Source organism: Jaculus jaculus, chromosome 14 (genome assembly GCF_020740685.1).
Source record: "Jaculus jaculus isolate mJacJac1 chromosome 14, mJacJac1.mat.Y.cur, whole genome shotgun sequence".
Lineage (NCBI taxonomy): Eukaryota > Metazoa > Chordata > Mammalia > Rodentia > Dipodidae > Jaculus > Jaculus jaculus.
In genome coordinates this window covers 10,221,709-10,244,682 of record NC_059115.1, presented here as the reverse complement: position 1 = coordinate 10,244,682, position 22,974 = coordinate 10,221,709, and the positions used below count along the sequence as shown (strand labels likewise).

General features: G+C 40.3%; 1 protein-coding gene across 1 annotated transcript; it reads right to left on the bottom strand.

The window, feature by feature from the left end:
• Positions 1-7,122: 7,122 nt before the first annotated feature.
• LOC101615142 (vomeronasal type-1 receptor 4-like) lies at positions 7,123-8,040 on the bottom strand. The gene has a single exon (XM_004672739.1). The coding sequence runs from the start codon at positions 8,038-8,040 to the stop codon at positions 7,123-7,125; it is 918 nt and encodes a 305-aa protein (XP_004672796.1).
• Positions 8,041-22,974: the final 14,934 nt, after the last annotated feature.

Here is a 22,974-nt window from a genome sequence, read left to right as displayed (position 1 = left end):
AGAGGGTGGACATCACCTTCTCACCAACATTTGGTGGACAACAGGAACAGGAGAGCATGCCAAACACTAGCAAGGGGAAACTGGCTATACACTCATAAGCCTGTTCCCAACAATACACTGCCTGCAGGAGGCGTTAATTCCCAAATCTCCATCAGCTGGCTGCCTAGCATTCAGAACACCTAAGTTTATGGGGGACACCTGATCAAACCACCACAGTATCGCTTGTGTCTGGAGTTCATTTACATTGGCTAGAGGCCCTAGCATGCCCATTCTCTCTCTCTCTCATAAATAAATGAACATAAATAAAAACATTTATTTAAAAGTTCCCATGGGGCCTTTACCCCCTCCTGCCTTCTCATGGGTAGGAGTCTCAGTACTCTGGGCTTTGCCCTGCATCCCCTTCTCCACCTTCCCAAGGCAGTCACTCTTTATAATGTCTCCTCTTTCCTTCTCTTAATCTAATAAAGTTTCTCTAAACTTAAAAATGTATATATTCTACATCCTTAGCCATCATGTAATGCATTTAAATGCCTTGGAGACTCAGTCTTACTCCTGTCATAAATGGCTACCATTAAGAAATAAAATGACAGTAAATGCTGTCTAGGGTGAAAGGAAAGAGAAACACTTCTCCATTGATGGTGGAAATGTTAACTGGTACAGCCATTGTGGAAATCAGTGGGAAGGTTCCCTAGAAACCTAAAACTGTATTTATCATATGATACAGGTATGCCATTCCTTGGTGCATACCCAAAAGAATCTATATATTTCTAAAGAGATATTTACAAATTCATGTTTATTGCTGCTCTATTCACAATGACAAGGAAATGGAACCAACCTAGATGCCTGTCAACTGCTTGAATGGAAATGGAAGATGTGGTACATTTACACAATCAAATTTTATTCAGATATAAAGAGCAAACAATATTGTAGGGAACTGGATGAATTGGAAAAGCTTATACTAAATGAGGTAAGCCATGCTCAGAAAGTCAAATTCTTCAAGTTCTCTCTTGTATGTGGATCCTAGCTACAAATGCTTACATTTGTTTGTGTGTTGGAGTAAAAGCAGCAGAGACCAGGAAGCTAACAAGGGCTTATGAAGAAGGGAGGTGAAGGGAAGGATTAAGGGGGGGTTTAATAGATATGTAATTAGAGGGGTGGAATACTGTGGGTGAAGTGGTCTAAGTGGGGCCAGTGGAGCTAATGCAGGAGAAGAGTTTATAAACATTAAAGATGTTATGAATGAGCCATGAGTAAACATCTTCACTAGCTAAATAACATATATGATTAAAGAGAGAGAGAGAGCCAGGTATGCTGGCACATGCCTTCAATCCCAGTACTTGGGAGACCAAGGTAAGAGGATTGCTCTGAGGCTATGTAGTAAATTCCAAGTCATCCTGGGCTAGAGCAAAATGCTACCTCAAATCAACAGCAACAACAACAGAACAGAAAGCTATTATATTGAAGTACCCTGTGTGGGTGGAGAATGTTCCACCCAGAAGTCACAGATTGTTACAAGAAAATTCCATGCAAAGAGTGGGATGTTTTTCAGTGAGTTGTTAGTCAGGGAGGACCCTTATGTTCACCCCCTACCCCAAGCATTACAGACTGTTACTAAGGCTCTTTGTTTCCCACCACACCTAGAAGATAACATTGTATTGCTTAAGGCATAACATGCTTGGGCTGCAGGTAACTGAGAAATGACACTGGCTGGGGCTGAGCTGAAAGCCTCCTGCCTAGTGGCTAGCTGTCATGATGCTGGAAAGAGCTCTGCAGTCTATGCAGTCAGTTGAGGGGGGGAAGTCATGGATGGTCCTAACCAGCAGTGGACTCTGCAAGCTTTACAGCTGGACAGCTGTGCCAAATAGTCCAACAGATATAATAGTGGCATTTCGTATAGCAATGTGAACCTGATTGAAACAGTAAACTTGCTATCAAGGAGTGGTGTCATTGCTGCTTGAAACCTGACTGTGGCTGTGGCCTTTTTCAGATGACTTTCAAGAGGAATATGGAAGGATTTGAAATCTTGGCCTAAGAGATGCCATGCAGTCCCCTCTGATTAGATTTGAGGCCAGCTTCATGGAAGGGCATACATGCCTAGTATTGAAAACCTAATCAAAAGCCTGTGGCTAGGGAGGTCATAAGCCACAAGAGGGCAATGACTACTGTTATCTGGCTAAATGGACATATCAGCCCACCAAACTGCCCTTTAAGTACTTATCTTTATTCCCATATATTAATGATATTCTCATTTTTGGTTAAGGAAGCTTGTTTTCCAGATGGCAGTGATCACTGGAGTTACTCAAACTCCAAAGTGTTGAGAAGAAATGACATTGGTGCCTTTAGCACTATATGAGACATGACTGTTGCAAAAGAGGTGTCGGAATGAACCTAAGAGCCAAAGGAAGGGCAGAGTGATTTGTAATATTCTCTTCCAGACACAATGTGTCTATGGCATTCATGACCTCACAGTGGCTGGTGCTTCCTACACAAAGGATGCATAATGAGATAAAAATGATTTCAAAATAGGTAGTGACTACTTGGAATGTGATAGTGAGTACAGACTATGAATCAGGTAAGAGGCCACAGAGGGGAGCAAGGGGTGATGAGTATGGTGGTTGGGGAAAGAACAGTAAGTAATAAGTGTAATATTAAAGCAGAAAGGCTATGGTGGGGGGGGGCACATGTAGGAGGGGTAGATAATGGGGGAAAGGGAAACAAAAATGTAAAATCACCAAGATGAAGTCTAACTGTTAGCTAATAAATGTTTTTAAAACTGACAAAATCTGAAATTCAAACATAAAAGGTATGAGAGAAAATATTTCCTAATCGCATCTGTTGAGGTTAACATAATGTTAGTGCATAAAAATTGTACTATAACAAAAAATAAATTTAAGAATGGGAACAAGATTTGAATATATTTCTCCAAGATAAATAGTAAAATCTTCAGTAGTTGTATGAAGCTATCTTAATGCCCCAAATCACAGAAGTAAAGGGGACAGCCACAATGAGGTCTCATACCCGGGAGGATGAATGCCAATGGAAATGGACAAAATAAAACAATGGAAAATAAAAAGGCGAGTTTGTGGAGAAATTAGGACAAAATGGCACAGCCACTATGGAAAACAACATGAAGTTACATCAACCCATTGAACAATAGAAGGATTTCCTTGTCATCCAGCAATTCTACTGGATCCTTCTGCACATACTTTCAGCAACATTACTCTCAATACCCATAGAGTGAGAGCTAATTGTCTGCCTATCAATAGATCTATGTGTGAGTATAGTGTGGTACATGCACTCAAAGTGATATTGTTTACTTTAAAAAGAGGTTTTTGCAAGGAAATGGCTAAAAATGGAAACTATTAAAAATGGAATAAACTAGACTCAAACCACACCCCAAAAAATATTTTGACACATTCACACTAAAAGAGAAGAGGCAATAAGTATCTGTAGAATGATATTAGAGCTATGGATGTGTCCTAAATACGAGATGGGTGAATAAATCATGTTTACAATTTTTTTTTAAGTTTTTAAATTATTTTATTATTTACTTGACAGAGAAAGGGGGAGAGAGAGAGAGAGAGGTACAGAGACAGAATGGGCGCACCAGGTCCTCCAGCCACTGCAAATGAACCCCAGACACATGTGCCGCCTTGTGCATCTGGCTAACGTGGGTCCTGGGGAATAGAACCTGGGTCCTTTGGCTTTGCAAACAAGCATGTTAACCACTAACCCATCCCTCCAGCCCTAAAACAAAAAAAGTTTTTAAAGTAATTTCCCATCTAGAGAATGACTTCACTGGAAACATGAGGAGGGGAGAGCTAGAAAATGAAATGTAGAACAAGGCTTAAGACCCACAGCAAAGTACTTTGTCTTCAATAATGAGAAAAATACAGACATGAAGGTAAGCAATTGAACAGACATACATTTTCTAATACAATTTCAAAAGGTATTTAAAAGTAGAACAATCTGACAATATTCTCATACAGGTTAAGGCAAAAGCTATCTCTGAGGGCTGGGCATGGTATCACACACCTTTAATCCCAGCACTTGGGAAGTAGAGGTAGGAGGATTACAGCGAGTTTGAGGCTAGCCTGAGATTTCATAGTGAATTTCAGGTTGGCCTCGACTAGAACAAGACCCTACCTCAAAAAAAAAAAAAAAAACTATCTCTGAGCCCTGGTGACACAGAGGTAGTGTTAAGCAGAGTAGTTTCATGGAAAGAGGAATATTAAAATAGAGGAGTTACACCAAAGTCTTGCTATGCCCCTCACTCGGTGCCCAGGGTATACAGTGTTTCCACTGACGGATGGGACAGGAGGCCAGTGTCATACCCTAGGGGTCTGAATATGACCTGGACCGGCAACATTTCTCCTAGAATCTGGGCTTTGTATCCAACACTTCCGATTTGGCATACAGCAAGATGACCATTAATTCAGTGACCAGTGCAGATTTCCAGCAGGTGATCCATTTTCATGACAAGTACAAAGAAGAGAAATTGCTTCCTACACTCATGACCCAAGAGGACAGTGCTAAAACCATTCCTAAACGTTCTTCTCTTCTACCAAAAGGAGGACGTCTTCGCTGCCAACACATTTGCACATTAGCTCTAGCCGAGTCAAAAGGGAAAGAAATATCCCCTTCACATGTAGTTTATTCTCCTGAATATGCCCAAGGAGTTTGGGATGTAAACTGTAGAAGACCCTTTGTCTGATGGAAATTTTAACACACCTAATTGATTCACACTATCCCAGGCTGACCAGAAACACACTCTGTAGCCCCAGGCTGGCCTCAAACTCTAAAAGATCCTCCAACCTCAGTCTCCCAAAGGGCTAGGATTAAAGGTGTGGGCCACCATGCCCAGTTAATGCATTTGAATTTAAAAAGATGCTTCTCAAGGCAAACTTTAAAATATGGTTTGTAATAATGAACTAATTTCTGGGTTATCAGGGAAGAAGTAGAAAACACATGCAATTTTGGCAACTTTAGGACTATTTGATTTATGTTTAGAAGTGTGTATAAGTTCTGGTCTTGCCCTTTAACAATGTAGCCTCCTCAAGATGACTTTTTGAACAAATAAATTGACAATTTTAACTACAAAATAAATTAAACTTTTCTCATTTTACTATCATATCAACAGGCTTATCATAAAATGTAGTTTATATAAGATTAAGACTTTAAAAATTTCTGAATTTCCTACATTGGGACTGTTAGCTAAGTTATTACTTCCATAATTCATTGTATTTGCTTACTTCAGTTTCATGAACTGCTGTCCATTTTTTCAAAGCCCTTTCCCTTGGTTTTCCAAATTCTCATATTTCCCAGGCCCTAAAACTTCAAAATCACCTCTTTCTTTCTCTCTCTCTCTCTCTCCCCCCCTCTCCTTCTCTCTCTTTCTTTCTCTTCCCCTCTGTCTCTCTCCCTCCCTCCCTCCCTCTCTTCCCCCCCTCTTCCTCTCTCTCTCTCTGCTTAGAATACTGTTCTCAAGGCTCAGAACTTAAAAATAATCACCACAGGATCATCATTCCAACATTAAAAATATCTGGTCATGAAAACTCCCTGAACTTTCAGACAAGGTCAAATCCACTGGGTATATTTCCTCCTATACTAGTTTAAACTTGACCTAACATCATTTACAAGACTTCAAATTATGCAATAATTTGTAAAAACTTTATGGTTAAAATTTGGGCAGGAGCTAATATTGCTTATATTACATAGGTAATTATGAGAGTGTAATGCTGTGGATAAGGTGGTTTAATTAACATTGCATTTGACTCAGGTGTTAGTAATTTTCAAATTTCTTACATTCCTGAATACTGGGAAGTATCTTCTGTCCTCACTTACCTTCCTCAATGGAAGCACTAAGACTGGAATCATGCCTGTGTATGTAGTGAGATCTACATCACAACTACCACTTGTCCAGTTGCAAAATTAAAATGCTATTCCACTATAGGATATGTGCTGATTTCAGGCTTCTTAGAATGAAAATAAAGGACACTTTAACATCAAGCACTCAAGGAAAATATCATGGCTAAACCAAAGAAATAAAGATTCTAGAGATAAAATTAGACATGCAAAACCCAGTTGCAAACTCAGTGAGTGCTGGGATGATGGTGTCTGACTAATGTATGAGGCCAGTGTGCAAAGGAGCTTAGCCAAGCTCCCTGAATACAATATACACGAAATAGTTTTTACTACTATTATAACTATTTATATTTGCATTATATTTACTCTGCTATGTGTATGACATAAAAATCATTGCCTGTCTCACAAGACTTCCTATGGAAAATTAAATAATACATATTAAATTCTTTTAGTGCTCATCATAGTAACCATTTGGTTATATGCTTGTTTCATATATATATACATATATATATACACACACATATATATATATATGTCTATTTTTTGACATAGGGTCTCACTGTAGCCCAGGCTGACCTGAAACTCACTCGGTAGTCTCAGGCTGGCCTGACTTCATCCAGCTCTTCCTACCACTATTCCCCAAGTACTTGGATTAAAGGCATGTACCATCAAACCTGGTTTATTTTTTTAAATACAGTAATGTTGGCCTGTAGAGATTGCTTAGTAATTAAGTTGCTTTCCTGCAAAGCCAAAGAACCCAGGTTCTCTTCCCCAGGACCCACATAAGCCAGGTTCACAAGCTGGCACTAGTATATAATTTCATTTGCAGAGGCTGAAGGCTCTGGCATTCTCTCTCTCTCTCTCTCTCTCTCTCTCTCTGTCTTTCTCTCTCTGTCTCTCTCATCTGCTCTCTCTCAAATAAATAAATAAATAGTAATATTTATCCTTTATGGTTTGTCACTTAAGGACCAAACATTGTTGTAACATAACCTCAAGTACTTCCAAATCCCACAACTGAGATATAGCATTTGGTAACTGACATCTTATAAACTTTAACCTTAAAGCTATAGTGAAATGATGTCATTGTTGTATACTTACAGCATTAAATCTAATGTGTAATCATAAAAGTGTGATGCTACTGAATTTCCAAATAGTATCTGGTCCAAGTTGAGGCATAGCCTTGCATAATAGTTGAGAAAAAGTATGAGCATATCAAAGAATATGCACCATCAATAATTGTGACAAACTCAGAGAAAATTATCTTTTCCCCCAGTAGGGAAAATAGAGCTTGGCGGCAGAGTTGTTGTTACTGAAAAGGACAAATGGGCTCACCGTGGGAAAACATGTTTCTAGTAATATGAATGTGTTGATTAGCCAGAGTTTTGGATTGCTAAAGAATGCTGTGTAGAGTACCAGGATGGAAGACATTGAGTAGAAGGCAGCATAAGTGCACACTAGGATCAGGATGGTTTGGGTGGCTCTGGTCTCTGGGGACAGTTGAGAAGAGTGCTGGGCACCGCGGAGGTACTGAACTTGCCTCTTGTGTCTGTAGAGGAGGCTCACCATGGAGCCACTGGCCCAGGCCATGAGCCCCAAACACAGAACATCAGTGATGCAGAGTATGGACATATACAGTGGAGTGGCCACAGTGCCAGAGACAAAGCCAGAGCAGTACCCAAAAGTGAATCTTTTTGTACCATTCCTGCTGTTAGCAGAGCTGGTCACTCTCATGGGGATCATGACGTTTAGCAGCAGATGCACAAGCCAGCTGAGTGAGCAGGAGAGGCGGATGTACTTGGAGGCTCTGTGTTTAAGCCTCACCCACCTGGTGTTGCCCCGGCTGATGGTGAGCACCTGGAAGCAGCTCAGGAGGCACGTGGTGTACAGGGAGATTCCCCGGGACACCCGGTAAACATACACCACAAGTTTACACACAAGGTCATTCAGAAAATATTTCAACCCAAACTCTGCCATGGTCTGAGGTATTCCTCTTGAGATAATAGTCAAAAAGTTGGCAAAAGTCAAGTGGTTTACAATCAGGTCTTTGGGCATCAAATTCTGTCCAGTAAATACAGAGTAAAAGCAATAATGAAGTAGAAGCAGCCAGTTGACTAGGATTCCCACAGCAGTCTGGGAGAAGAAGAAAATCGCCATTACCAAGTTCTCAGGAATCATTCTCTTTACATCTAAAGAAAGGATAAATTGTGCTGGAGAGATGGCTCAGTGAATAAGGCATTTCCCCGCAAAGCCTAACGGCCCAGGTTTGATTCCCCAGTATCCAGGTAAAGCCAGATGCACAAAGTGGCGCAAGCATCTGGAGCACCTTTGCAGTGGCTGGAGGTCTTGGCACACACCCATTCTCTCTCTTGCTCTGGCTCTCTTCTCTCTGTTTCTCTCTCTGCATGCAAATAAATAAATGTAATACTAAAAATAATAAAAGGGCTGAGGAGATGGCTTAGCGGTTAAGGCACTTGCCTGCAAAGCTAAAGGATCCAGGTTCCATTCCCCAGTACCCACATAAGCCAGATGCACAAGGTGGTGCATGTGTCTGGGCTTCGTTTGCAGTGGCTGGAGGTCCTGGCATGTCCATTCTCTCTTTATCTGCCTCTTTCTCTCCCTTTCAAAGAAATAAACAAATACATAATTGTTTTAATTTTTTGTTCATTTTTATTTATTTATTTGAGAGTGATGGGGAGAGAGAGAGGCAGATAGAGAGAGGGAATGGGCGCGCCAGGACCTCCAGCTACTGCACACAAACTCCAAACGCGTGCGCCCCTTGTGCATCTAGCTAACGTGGGTCCTGGAGAATCGAGCCTTGAACCGGGGTCCTTAGGCTTCGCAGGTAAGCGCTTAACCGCTAAACCGTCTCTCCAGTCCCCTTACCTCCAGCCTCATAAATATTTTTTTAAAGTTTAAGAGTAAAGGAGCTGGAGAAACGGCTTCGTGGTTAAGGTGCTTGCCTGTGAAGTCTAAGGGCCCATGTTTGACTCCAGATCTTGTGTAAGATGAACAAAGGTGAGACAAAGATAAGGTGGCACATGCCCAATAGATGGCTCAAGCGCCTGGAGTTCGCAGTGGCTGAGACCCAGGCACAACCAATTCTCTGTGTGTGTCTCTCTCTCTAAAATTAAAAAAAAAAAAATTAAAAATAAAGATACTTTTATTGACATCTACAGATCCAGGAGATAAAACTTAAAGTGGGAATAACTTTCATTAAATTAGATTAAGTTAAATAGTAATGCCTTCATTAACTTTATAAATATTTTCCAAAGGTAAATACATCATCCAAACATTTGCTGGTTGTATTATTAATGCAGATTTATGGTGATCCCAATGGTTCTTATATGCATTCGATGAAATTTAATGATAAAGACATTGCATTGCTCTCATGTTTTAAATTTTCTGTCGTTTAATCTTAATAGTTTCTGTTTCTTTGTTTGTTTGTTTGTTTGTTTTCCAAAAGAGTCTCACTCTAGCTCAGACTGACCTGAAACTCACTATGTACTCTCTGGGTGGCCTCCAATTCACAGTGATCCTCCTACCTCTGCCTTCCAAGTGTACCACCATGCCCGGCTCTTAATGGTTTTATCACATATTTTTATACACAAGGTTAGGTCTATTTCTTTTTTTTTAATTCAGTGGAAACTTCGTGTGGACACATCATGTGTTGGTACCATCATTTCCCTCCTCCCTTCTCCCATTCCATTCCACTGAGAAGTCTCCTCAGCGGGGTTGCTGGTGTTCCGCATGGGGCTGTGGGTCATGAGTTGCGAGAGCAGCCGTCATCACTGTGGTGCAGGCAATGTGCTGGATACTCCGTGGCTCTTACAATCGTTCCAGCCCCTCTTCTGTCATGTTCCCTGAGCTACAGGGGGTGACTTTTAAGTCTATTTTAGTGTTTTATGTAACGTCTATTTCATAGTCTTACTTTGTAACATATTGTTCTTTTCTAAATATATTTTCACATATTTATTTCAAGCAGAGAGAGAAAGAAACAGAGGAAATGGCCTTGCAAGGGTATCTTGCTACTTCAAAGAAACTTCAGATGCACGCACCGGCTTGTGCATCTGTCTTTACAAGGGTACTGGGGAATCGAACCCAAGCTTCCAGGCTTTGCAAGCAAGAGCTTTTAACCACTGAACCGTCGCTCCAGCCCAAAGATTATTCTTATATTCTAATCTATCCTTAAAAATAAAGATTTAAATGTTTCATATCTAATGGAAACAAACTGCTGATGTTTGTTTCACAATGCTTTTTATAAAAGAATTCTGATAGCATATTATGATAAAACTCATACTTAAGTCAATCATTTCATTAATCTGTGGGAAGTGACAAGCAATTCATCCAAAGACTGGGGACTAGCATGCCACACGGTGAGAAAGTAAAAATCTAGATTCATTAAAATCTAGATTCTCACAAGTGGGCATTGTATTTAGCAATGAGGGAGAAAAATTGACATAATTCCTGTCCAGCAATGAAAAAATTGCACTACAACTTGCTATCATTGAAATTATATAGGCATTAATAAGAAGAAATCAAAATTACTCTAATAAAGGTTTATTTTGATAACATGAAGAAAAAGTTTCAGGGCTGCAGAGATGAGTCAGCCATTAACACGCTTGCTTGCAAAGCCTAATGGCCTGGGTTCAATTCCCTAGTAGTGGCACATGCATCTGTAGTTCTTTGCAGTGGCAAGAACCCTGGCATGCTCATTTTTTAATTTTTATTTTATTTATTTATGAGAGAGAGATGAAGGAAGGAAGAAAGGAGGAAGGGAGCAGGCAGAAAGAGAAAGAGAGAGAATGGGCATGCCAGGGCCTTTAGCCAGTATTAATGAACCCCAGATGCATGTGCCATCCGGTGCTTCTGGCTCGCGTGAGTACTGGGGAATGGAACTTGGGTCCTCAGGGTTCGCAGCAAGCACCTTACCCACTAAGCCATCTCTCCATCCCCTGGCATGCTCATTTCCAATATCATGAGATGTGCAGAAACCATGTCCAGAAGCACAGTGGAGCTCTCAGTGACCTGCCACGGTGCTCCAGAGGTGACGCTCTTCGCTGAACTCAGACTCTGTCCCCTCTGCGCCTGGTACTTTTCCTGCTACATGAGTTGCCTTCAGAAGACTCCCTGGCAATATTCATTGTTAAGCAGAATGATCGGGGCTATTCCTTCAGTTTCCCAACATGTATCTCTCACCTCCCTTCTAAAATCCTGGGCTCATATCCAAATATACTCCATTGATTCAGGATATACCAGCGCTGATACTTAATTACTTTGCATTTCCTGAATGCCTCACAGCTTTTCTGGAGTTATTAAAAGAAATCATCTAGATGATCTTATTTTTTAAATCCATTCTCATGAAGAGCCAAAAGAGAAAAAAAATAATAACTGGGCGCTGCAAGCAAGTCAGGAATCCCAGAATTCTGAACGGTGAGATGCAAAGATAGGAAATTTGAGGACACTGGACTGAGACATCTCTATCTTGCCTCTAAGACTCTCAAGCCATTCTGGAAGAGGTGGTGGAAAGAATGTAAGAGCCAAAGAAACAGAGAAGTGCCAGGGAAAGCACACCTGCAGGTAACCGTGAGAACTGTTGCCTCTAAGGGACTTTCCTCAGGACAGCAGAAACTACCTACCTAAGCCCAGCATTGCATGAGGGCAATGGGGACCTCGAGATATGAGAGATGCTAGGTGGAAATAAGAAAGGATTCAGTGGAGGGAGGGTCAGGGAGGGTGAAAATCAAGGGTGTGGGGAAAGGTTATACGATCATGGCATATTACCTATGTGTGTAGAAGTTGTGCGTAAAAAGTTAAGAAAGAATTTGAGTGCAGCATAGGCTACACACGCTAAGACCCTGTTTCAGAATCCATGTTCCTATACTGTGTACATTGCCCCATTCAGTTTTGAGAGTTAGTGATCACAGTGCTATGACATCTACTTCAATATATCAGCACTTGAAATACTTGAAATGTACTTGAAACTTACAAGAATATAGATGTAAACAATTGTTGTGTGTGTATAATTTAAGAATAGTCCTTTTTGCTTGTTTTTGGAGGTAGGCTCTCACTCTAACCCAGGATGACCTGGAATTCACTCTGTAGTCTCTGGCTGGCCTGGAACTCACAGTCATCCTCTTACCTCTGCCTTCTGAGTGCTTAGATTAAAGGCATGCACCACCATGCCTGGCCAGAATAATCTATTTTAAACAAGAAGAGAGGGAAGAAAAGAGTGGTGGTAGAAAGGGAGATTTCCATCCTAAGAAGCAGGCATGGTACCACATGCCTTTAATCCAAGCACTTGGGAGGCAGAGGTAAGATTGATGTGAGTCTGATGCAAGCCTGGGACAACATAGTGAGTTCTAGGTCAGCCTGAAATAGTGTGAGACCCTGACTCAGGAAAAAAAAATCTGGGGCTGGAGAGATGGTTTAATGCTTAAGGTATTCTCCTGCAAAGCAAAAGGACCCAGGTTCAATTCACCAGGACCCACATAAACCAGATACTCAAGGTGGCACATGCATCTGGAATTTGTTTGCATTGGCTGGAGGCCCTGGCGTGACCATTCTCTCTCTATATATGCCTCTACTTCTCTCTCTGTCATAAATACAAATATATATATAAAAAAAAACCTAAGCACTCAGGTCCAATTCCCCAAGACCCACGTGAGCCAGATGCACAACAAGGTGGCACATGTGTCTGGAGTCTGTGCAGTGGCAGGATTCTCTGGCATGCCAATTCTCTCTCTTTCTCTCCCTCTCTCTCTCTCGTAAATAAGTAAAAAAAAAAAAATAATTAAATTCTGGTAGCTTGTGAAAGAAATTGGGTTTGCCCAAGGTGAGGCAAGATGGACCCAGTCCCTCTGCACGCGGCAGGAAATAGGTTTCCAAAACCAGGCACCACTCTCCCTTCCCCTCCTCAGGGTATGTTACAGCTTCAAGATCGCCCAAGTCGTAGTGTGAAGGACAAGACTTACCTGCGTGGCGTGTGACGCCCTGAGGGCGGCTCCCACGGAGACGCTGCGTCCTCTCGGGGGCCGCGGTTAAACCATCCCTCACCCACAGCTGGACTAGTCCCTGGTCCCCTTCACCACTACACTGGTGATTTGCCAGCTCAGCTCGAGACCCATGATAGCATCCACGTGGGGCACTGAGGGCAAGTTTTAAATACTGTTGCCCCGATTACCTGTGAGGAAAACCAAGTACCAATTACATGAGTGAATGACTACAACGATTTACAAACAGTAACACCTAAGCATCTTGGTCAGTATTAACTGTTCTATGTTCACAGTGCTAGAATACTTACCTGACAAAATTGGGTTGTGTTAATGATCTTATTCCATTAACCTGTGCACTTACTTAAAATTATGAAATTGGGTAAGTCTCTTATGATTTTTGTTCTTCAAATTGTTTATTTTTGTTAAATAATCCAGCAAAAGGCCTTGCATAGTGGCACATACCTTTAATCCCAGCACGCAGGAGAATAAGGTAGGAGAGTCACTGTGAGTCCAAGGCCAGCCTGAGACTACATAGTGAATTACAGGTCATCCTGGGCTAGAGAGAGACCCTACCTCAAAAAAAGGAAAAGTTTATCTTTTTGTGCTGGAGAGATGGGTTAGCTGTTAAGAGGCTTGCCTGCAAAGCCTAACAACCTTGGGTTGGTTCCCCAGTATCCATATAAAGCCAGATGTACAAAGTGGAGCATGGAATTCTCTCTTGCTGAAGGCCCTGCCGCACCCATCCTCTCTGTCTGTCTCTCTTCTCTCTACTCTCTATCTCTATCTCTCTCTCCCTCTCTCTCTACTTGAAAATAAATGAAAAATATTAAAAAAATAATAATAATCTAGCAAATGTCTATTTCCTTAGGATTACTTGCCTTAGTGAAAAATTTGTGTGTGTTTGTGTTCTATTTTATGTTTAGCAGTATTTTTTAAATATTATATTTGACAAACATTTTCCCTAGATTGAAAGCCATTTTGCTTCACGTAACAAGTTACAATTATATTCCATTGTTGTTTGTGTTCTTTCTAAGTGTGTTTAAATCAGGCTACAGTTTGACATAATTTCAATCTTACAGAAAAACCACAATCTCTATATACTTTAAACCAAATTCTCAACTTTTTGAAAATATTTTATGTATTGTGTAGGTCATATGTTTCTTTTTGAATAATTTACTGTACATTTCTTAAAACCAAGGGCATCATATTAGAAAAGTATGGAACAATTGTTAAGGCGTTAGTTTTATACAGTCTATTCTAGTTTATAGGAACTATTCAAAATTTGCCAACAATCCCTCCAATAATAACAAGGCCATTTATGACATAAAACAAAACATCAGGGTTGTAGAGATGGCTCAGCAGTTGAAGGTGCTTGCTTGCAGAGCCTGGTGACCCAGGGTTCAATTCTCTAGTATCCATATAAAGCCTGATACACAAAGTGACATGTGCATCTGGAGCTCTTTTGCCCTCTCTCTCCCCCTCTCTATAATCTATCTATCTCTAAAATAATTTAGAAAAATACTTTAGGAAAAGAACACATTGTAGTCAAGGTTCAGATTAGGATCACATCTTGTAGTCAGCGCCCACTTCCCTTTAAAGAATAACAACATCCAAAACCATGTTTTCAAAATATGCTCCAATAAAATATGATAACTAAAGCACTCAAGAAAAAAATAATGGATACTAATAATATACTAATAATATATGCAAATGGGTTTTAGTTGATAGCCAAGGGATGCTTTCTCTAGTATGCAAAGAGTTCCCAGTAGAACTCATTAGAAACAGACAGAACATTGTAGCAGAGAAGCCCCAGGAAAACCAACCTGATCAGAAAAAAAAATACTGAGAAACATCCAGTTTCATGATGTTATCAAGAAAAGAGTAATGATAACAATGTGACTTAATAATAAAACACATGAATATGAACATTTTTGTGGTGTCACAGTACATTTTCTAAAAAGGATGTGAGAAATGGTATTCATGGTAAGTGTTTTGTCCATACCTCAAAGAACATGCAATTATCATCATGAAACTCCATTGAGAATATATTTCTATTAAAATAAAACTATACTTGTGTAAAAACATATGTGAAAGAAAAATTGTTGGTACCATGTTATACAGAGGGGTAAGTAGAAGGCAGAGGGCCCATTTCTAACTCATGACTGGAAAACATAGGAGGATTACTATGAGTTTGAGGCCAGCTTGGGGCTACAGAGTGAGTTTCAGGTTAGCCTGGGCTACAGTGGGACCCTACCTTGATAAACATTAAAATTAGAGCTGGAGAGATTGCTTAGTGGTTAAGGAACTTGCCTGCAAAACCAAAGACTGCAGGTTCAATTCCCCAGATGCACAAGGTGGTGCATGCGTGTGGAGTTCGTTTGCAGTGGATACAGGAGCTACTGCACCCATTCTCTCCCCTGCCACACACACTCTCTCTCAAATAGATAAATAAAACTAAACTAAGATAAAATGCAATGAAGTCCAGATTATAAGAGATGGCAGGATATGCATCTTCATCATTATGGGAGAAAACTAACAGAATTGCAGAAAATGACTTGAATAATAGCAATTTTCTACCATATTTTTAAAGAAATGGATTTCAAAGGACATTAGCCACAGAATTCTAATAAAGATTCGTATTTCTAAACATAAAATAATCTCTGAGTCATGATGTCAAGAGTGCGGGCAAACAGGAGCTGAGTCTATTCTTTCAACTATATCACTTCCCTTAGACTAACATGTACAATTCCAATGTGAGGTAGAACAGAGGGCAAGAGCAATGAGTTTAGGGCTTGAATATGACCAGGACCCCCCCCTGATTTGCTTCTGGAATCCTGAGATCATAACCTAAAGCTCCCTTCAGAGTCAGCGTCCACCAAGAATGACAACTAGTCAATAGTTTTTCCCTGTTTGGATTTCTAGGGAAAATACTAGGCTAGGAAAGTGGCCCAGAGGGTAAAGCGCTTGCTACACAAGCATGAGACTGTGAGTTCAGATCCCCATCACTCATGTAAAAATATGAATGTGGCAACGCATGTCTGCAATCCCAGCATGGAGAGGCTGGAGGTACAAGAATGAGCACATCGGGACCTCTAGCTACCGCAAATGAATTCCAAATGCATGTGCCACCTTGTGCATCATGCTTTATGTAGGCACTGGGGAATTGAACCTGTGGCCTCTGGTTTTGAAGGCAAGCACCTTAACTACTCAGCCATCTCTCCAACCCTGAAAAAACACTTTTAATCACTGCAATTTGGAAAATTATTGTAGTCTTAATGAAGATTTATTTTTTAATTTGTTTTCTTTTTCAAGATAGGGTCTCACTCCAGCCCAAGCTGACCTGGAACTAAGTCGGTAGTCCCAGGCTGGCCTCAAACTCACAGCGATCCTCCTACTTCTGCCTCCCAAGTGCTGAGATTATAGACATGTGTCACACGCCCACCCTACTGCTGAATGATCATATGATTTAATAGTGTCTATGTAAGAATTGTTCCAAGTCAAGATATTGAAACAGGGCCTTCAACTTAAGACTACACTAATTGTCAAAACTGCAAAGATTAGAAGGGTGAAGTTGGGCTGCAGAGATGGCTTAGAGGTTAAGGTATTTGCCTCTGAAGCTTAAGTACCCAGGTTCAATTCTCCAGTACTCACTTAAACTAGATGCACAAGGTAGTACATGCATCTGGAGTTCGTTTGCAGTGAAGAGGCCCTGGCACACCCTTCCTCTCTATCTGCCTCTTCTGTTATCCACCCTTTCTCTCTATCTGCCTCTTCTGTTATCTCTCTCTCAAAATAAAATATAGTGTGCAGTTGATTAATAGAAAATTTAAAAAGCAAAATATTTGGACATATAAGATTATCATTATTGTTAAATCTGATTTTTAAATATACCTCTAAATATAAGTGAATCACAATTAAAATTATATTCAAATTTAATATTTTACATATGAATAATAGATATAGAATACATCACTGTAATGTCAACCTATCAATTTAAACTTAGTTTTGAAATTTCAAGGAAAACATGGAGGAATTCAAACTAAAAAACATTTAGCTTAATGTAATGCAGTATAAGTTCAACATATAAATTTAAGGAACATAAAAAGATATATGGAGCAATTCAAACTCATAAATACATTTTAGGACAACGAAACAAAAATAAATGTTAAATAGATAAAGAGACATACCAATATTTCTTAACTATTCTTCACATCAAATGAAATTCTAGTTAACCTTTTGAAATTAAAATTTATTTTATTTATTTTATTATTTAATTTATGCAAACTTGCCAGAGAGAGTGTAAGAATGGACGTGATAGGGCCTCTAGCTACTACAAAAGAACTCTAGACACATATGCCACCTTGTGCATCTGGCTTAAGTGGATAACGGGAAATGCAACCTGAGCCCTTAGTCTTCACAGGGAAGCTTCTTAAACATTAAGCCTTCTCTCCAACCCTATTTAAATCTTTTTTAAAGAATTTTTTTAAATTGGTCTCTTCTTAAAGTCACACTGAAAACTCAAGAAGAATTTGGGCAGAGATTTTTATATCGTTTATCTGATATAGAGTCATAAAAAAATCAAGTATACCTACATTAGCTAATTAATTATTTTACTTATTAATTAATTATTTTAAAAATTATAAACTTATTAACATATAGGTACAAGCCCTGAATATATTTCCTTCCTCAGCAAAAATCACAGACAGCAATAAAAATATTAAAAACATTCAAAAATCACCCATAACTAGGAAAATATAAGTCAAAATATCTAAAGTCCATCTCATTCTATCCACTAGACAGATACTAGCCAAACAAACAAATGAAAATAAAGAGTGGCAGAAAGGACTTGGAGAAATTGGATCCCACATGTGACTTGGTGGGAATGAGAGCTGTAGACTCTGTAGGACCCATTTTGGAAACTTCTCAACAGTAGTAAAAATAGTTTCTACATTGCCATACAGCTAGTCTATTTTTTTTTTTTTTTTTGAAGTAGAGCCTCTAGCCCAGGCTGGGCTGACCTGGAATTCACTCTATAATCTAAGGCTGGCTTTGAACTCACTGTGATCCTCCTACCTCAGCCTCCAAAGTGCTGGGATTAAAGGCGTGTACCACCCATCCAGTTCACTTCTACTTCTTTGCATGTCAATCCAGTAACTTGGAAGCAGGTTGTTAAGGAGATGCTTCTTTTACCTTCACATGTCAGCATTATTCAAAATAGCCAAAAGCAAATCAAGTGTACATCAATAGATGAATGGTTAAACATAATGCATGAATACACATGTAATATTGTTTAGTATTAAAAGGGAAAAAATTGACAACTGCTACAAAATTCAATTTCTGTTGAAATAGAGACCTTTCCATACACAATGTTGCTTACCTTTATCTTCTGGGGTGTGTTATAATGTTTGTGGCTCTGAAACCTGAAGAAACAACATAAAATGTGAAGAAAACAGGCATAAAAGTCAGTTTTAAAAGAGTCAGTAATTATATTCTAAAAATTGCTTTATTTATTTATTTTCTTTTAAAGTTTTTTTTCAAGGTAGGGTCTCACTCTAGCCCAGGCTGACCTGGAATTCATTCTGTAGTCTCATGGTTGCCTTGAACTCATGAAGAACCTCCTACCTCTGCCTCCTGAGTTCCTGGATTAAAGGTGTGGGCCACCACACCCAGCTTAAAATTGGTTTTAAAAACTACATAGAATTTTTTCAGGCTGGAGAGATGGCTCAGCAGTTAAGGCACTTGCTAGATGCCAGATGCACAAGGTGATGCATGCATCTGGAGTTCACTGATTGCAGTGACTAGAGGCCTTGGTGCACCTATTCTCTCTCTCAAATAAATATTTTTTAAAACTTTTTTATGGCTGGAGAGATGGCTTAGCGGTTAAGAATCTTGCCTGCAAAGCCTAAGGATTTAGGTTCAATTCTTCATTACCCAAGCAAGCCGGATGCACAAGGCAACACAATGTACCGGGGTTCCTTTGCAGTAGTTGTAGGCCCAGGTGTGTCCATTCTCCTGTCCTCTCTTTCTCTCCTCTCTCTATCTCTCAAAGTAAAATGAGAAAAAGTCAAAATAGAGCTGGGTGTGGTGGCGCACACCTTTAATCCCAGCACATGTAAGACAGAGGTAGGAGGATCACTGAGAGTTCAAGGCCACCCTGAGACTACATAGTGAATTCCAGGTCAGCCTGAGCTAGAGTGAGACTCTACCTCAAAAAAAAAAAAAAAGGCAGATAGAAAGAATGGGCATGCCAGGGCCACGAGCCACTGAAAACAAATTGTAGGCACATGTGCCATCTTATGCACCTAGCTTTATGTAGGCACTAGGGAATCAAACCTGTATCCTTTGGCTTTGCAGGCAAGTGCCTTAACCACCAAGCCAACTCTCCCACCCTAACATTTTTCTTTAACATTTATTTATTTATTTGATAGAGACAGACAGAGAGAGAGAAAGAGAATGGGAGCATCAGGGCCTCCAGCCACTGCAAAATGCACGTGCCACCTTGTGCATCTGGCGAAGGTGGGTACTGGGAAATTGAGCCTCGAACTGGGGTCCTTAGGCTTCACAGGCAAATGTTTAACTGCTAAACCATCTCTCCAGCCCCAAGTTTGGTTTTTTGAAAGAAAAACTATATAAAAAATTTTAACAACTCCATCCTTGACGGGGTAACTGCAAAATATGACATGGAGCAAGATAAGAAAGAAAGAGAGCACTTGTAAAAAAGAGGGAAAGAGGAGCCAAGCGTGGTGGCACACACCTTTAATCCCAGCACTCAGAGACAGAGATAAAAGGATTGCCATGAGTTTACTACCCTGAGACTACATAGTGAGTTCCAGGTCAGCCTGGGCTAGAGTGAGACCCTGCCTCAGAAAACTAACTAAAAAAAAGAGGGAAAGAGGGAAGGAAGGAGAGAGAGAATGAGAAATGAACATAAGACTATATCTGGTTTATGTTAATGTCTTTAAAGAAAGAAGGTTTCTATCTAAGATCTCCTGACATCAACATGAATCACTATCTTGTCATGAATAAAGAAGAAAGCCACATGAAGAGAACAAGGACAGAAAGACACTCAAGTGACTGGACTGAGGTGTCTTGTACAGGAAGTTCAGGAAGACACTCTGGAGACTCCCTCATGGAAGTTTGTTACAGACACACAGTCATTTAAATAAATCTTATGAGACTGAGTATTACTAAGGTGTTAGGAAGATAATGAATGGCTGACAGAGTATAAGACAGGAGAGACTAACACAGCACTCCAACATGAAGTAGGAGAGGGAGATAGAAATAAGAGCAAACATGGGGCTGGAGAGATGGCTTCACTATTAAGATGTTTGCCTGCAAAGCAAAAGGACCCAGGTTTGAGTCCCCAGGACCCACATTAGCCAGATACACAAGGTAGCACATGTATCTGGAGTTCATTTGCAGTGGCTGGAAGCCCTCGTGTGCCCATTTTCTCTGTCTCTCTCTCCCTTTCTCTCTCTCTCTCTCTCTCTCTCTCTCTCAAATAAATAAATAAAAATTAAAATTAAATTAAAAAAAGAGCAAACATGGATCATATCGGGTCACAGGTTAAAACCCATCAAGCTATGGCACATTGCTAGAAAATTAGATGAATAAAGTTATAGTCATGGTGTTCAAGCATAGAAAGTGGGCTGGAGAGATGGCTTAACAGTTAAGCGCTTGCCTGTGAAGCTTAAGGACCCCGGTTGGAGGCTCCATTCCCCAGGACCCACGTTAGCCAGATGCACAAGGGGGTGCATGCATCTGGAGTTCATTTACAGTGGCTGGAGGCCCTGACGCGCCCATTCTCTCTCTCTGTGCCTCTTTCTCTCTCTGTCTGTCACTCTCAAATAAATAAATAAAAATAACAACAAACATAGAAAGTACCAGTATATCCTATTTCATAATAAAAATCATATTTGAAGTCAATTTCCTCCTTGGCCTTTAAAATAATGACAATCCATCCAAAAGAATGGGAGGGGCCAGGTGTGGTGGCTCCTGCCCTTAATCCCAGCCCTGGGGAGGCAATGTTAGGAGGATCACCGTGAGTTCCAGGCCGGCCGGGAACTACAGAGGGAGGTCCAGGTCAGCCTGGGCTATAATGAGACCCTACCTGGAAAACAAAGCAAAAAAGTTTTATTTTGAAGAATGGGAATGGGAAGGTAGAAAGACGAAAATTGAAATCTAGCTTCAAAATTCTAACCTTACACAGCTGGTTCACTGCAAAAAGACTTTAACAAAAATGGAGAAAAAAAAAAATGACAAAAGCCCATATTAGAAATTAACCACCAAATACTTTATCTGAGGTCATTGAAATTAGATGAGTCCTAGAGAATAATCACAACAGAATTCTCATAAAGCACCGTTTTACAAAGCCAGAAAAGTGTGCAGCCCAGGTGTCAGGTGTCATGAGAGCTGCCAGGAGGCAGAGTGGAGTCACACAGAGAAAAAGAACTTCAGAGGAAGTGGTCCCAGGCACACCCTGTTGTGTGCTGTGCTCAGTGATCCTCACTCAGCTCGAGCTCCTGCCTGGCCTGGCTTTTCTTTTCTTTCTTTTTTATAATATATATATACATTTATGTATTTGACAGAGAGAGAGAGAGAGAGAGAGAGAGAGAGAATGGGCATGCCAGGGCCTCCAGTTGCTGCTCCAGATGCATGCACCACCTTGTGCGTCTGGCTTACATGGGTTCTGCGGAATCGAACCTAGGTCCTTTGGCTTTGTAGGTAAGGACCTTAACAGCTAAGCCATCCCCCCAGCCCTGGCCTGGCTCTTCTACCTGTCTTGTGTTTTTTGTCCTCAGGAACCTATGAAAGTCAATTGCTGGACAGTGAGCAAGGGGAAGGGCTCTTTCAGTGGGTCAGAATGGGACAGCCCCCACTTTTGCTTTCCATCTGTAATTCTGAGCTCATGTTCTTAAAGTCTCCGTAATTTCAGGGTTCACAAGAAATGGTCATTAGTTAACAGCTAGTTTTCTCAATTTGAATTTCCATCAATCCTTGTTTTCCTAGTTCTCACTGTAAGGTTAAAGATAACTCTTTTTCCCTCTGATATCCCTTAAAATGATTGAAGAAGGTATTTAACTCCCTAAAAGGTGGGTTTTTTTTTTTTGCAAAACTAACTGAAATAATAATTTTACACACACACCAATGCAGTCTTCAAATAGCCAATCACACTCATTATATCAGTTCAGTATTCTAGTATGCACCTTTTCGCATTTACTTACATAAAGCCTTCTGATACAAAATGTGCAAATCTCTTTTTTGAGATAAAACATTTATCTTAAAGAAGAGATTTTTAACAAGGAATCATGTAAAATTCATTCTTATGCCTGTGGTTATAAGATTGGTGAATATTAATCCAGAGAACAGAGAAGAGAATAAGATAAGAAGGGAAGAACAACTTGGCCTTAAAGAAGGATGAGAGCAACTCTGGAACTTGTGAAAGGAATGGGGTTTGTGCTAAGCAGGGAGTGTTGGAGACAATCTATGCTGTGCCTGGCAGGAAATAGCTCCCATTTCATGAGAAAGCCTTCTTGGAGTCTCACTTCCAAAACCAGCAAGATAGTCATTTTCCCTTTCCACATCTATCTCTAATTCTCTACCTGTGTCTTGGCCAGAAAGGAAGTTACTCACCTATACACCCTCTCCATAGAAGACGGTTATAGTGAGAAAGGTTGAAACTCTCCTGTCATTGGGGCTCTGGCCCCTGACTTAATGGGTTTATTATTCTACAGTCTACTCCCCTACCTGACCACCAATTTTCAGCTCAACTTTGCATCTATGACAGCATCTACATAGGGGATTGGCGGTAACTTGTAAACACTTTGTCCCAATTACCTATCCGTTCTAAAAAGTAATAATTACATGTGCAAATCCAGAGACACAATTAGAAGAAGTCGGGAGCAAAACTTTTGCAATTCCCTATAGTGCACAGGGTCTAACAGGGAGGGGCCCAATGGAACAGATGCCCAGTGCTAAGAAAGCAGATGAGAGTTGCATGGTCTTGTCGAGATTCAGAATAGCACTAGGAACTTTCCCCACCATATCCATTATCCTGTGAAATTCAACTGTTTGGAGGAAAACCAGAATTGAGGGGAAACAAACAGAAGCCATATTT

What these genes read in the sequence shown, in the direction of transcription:
- LOC101615142 (XM_004672739.1), bottom strand. Translation starts at nt 8,040, where the DNA reads ATGATTCCTGAGAACTTGGTAATGGCGATTTTCTTCTTCTCCCAGACT.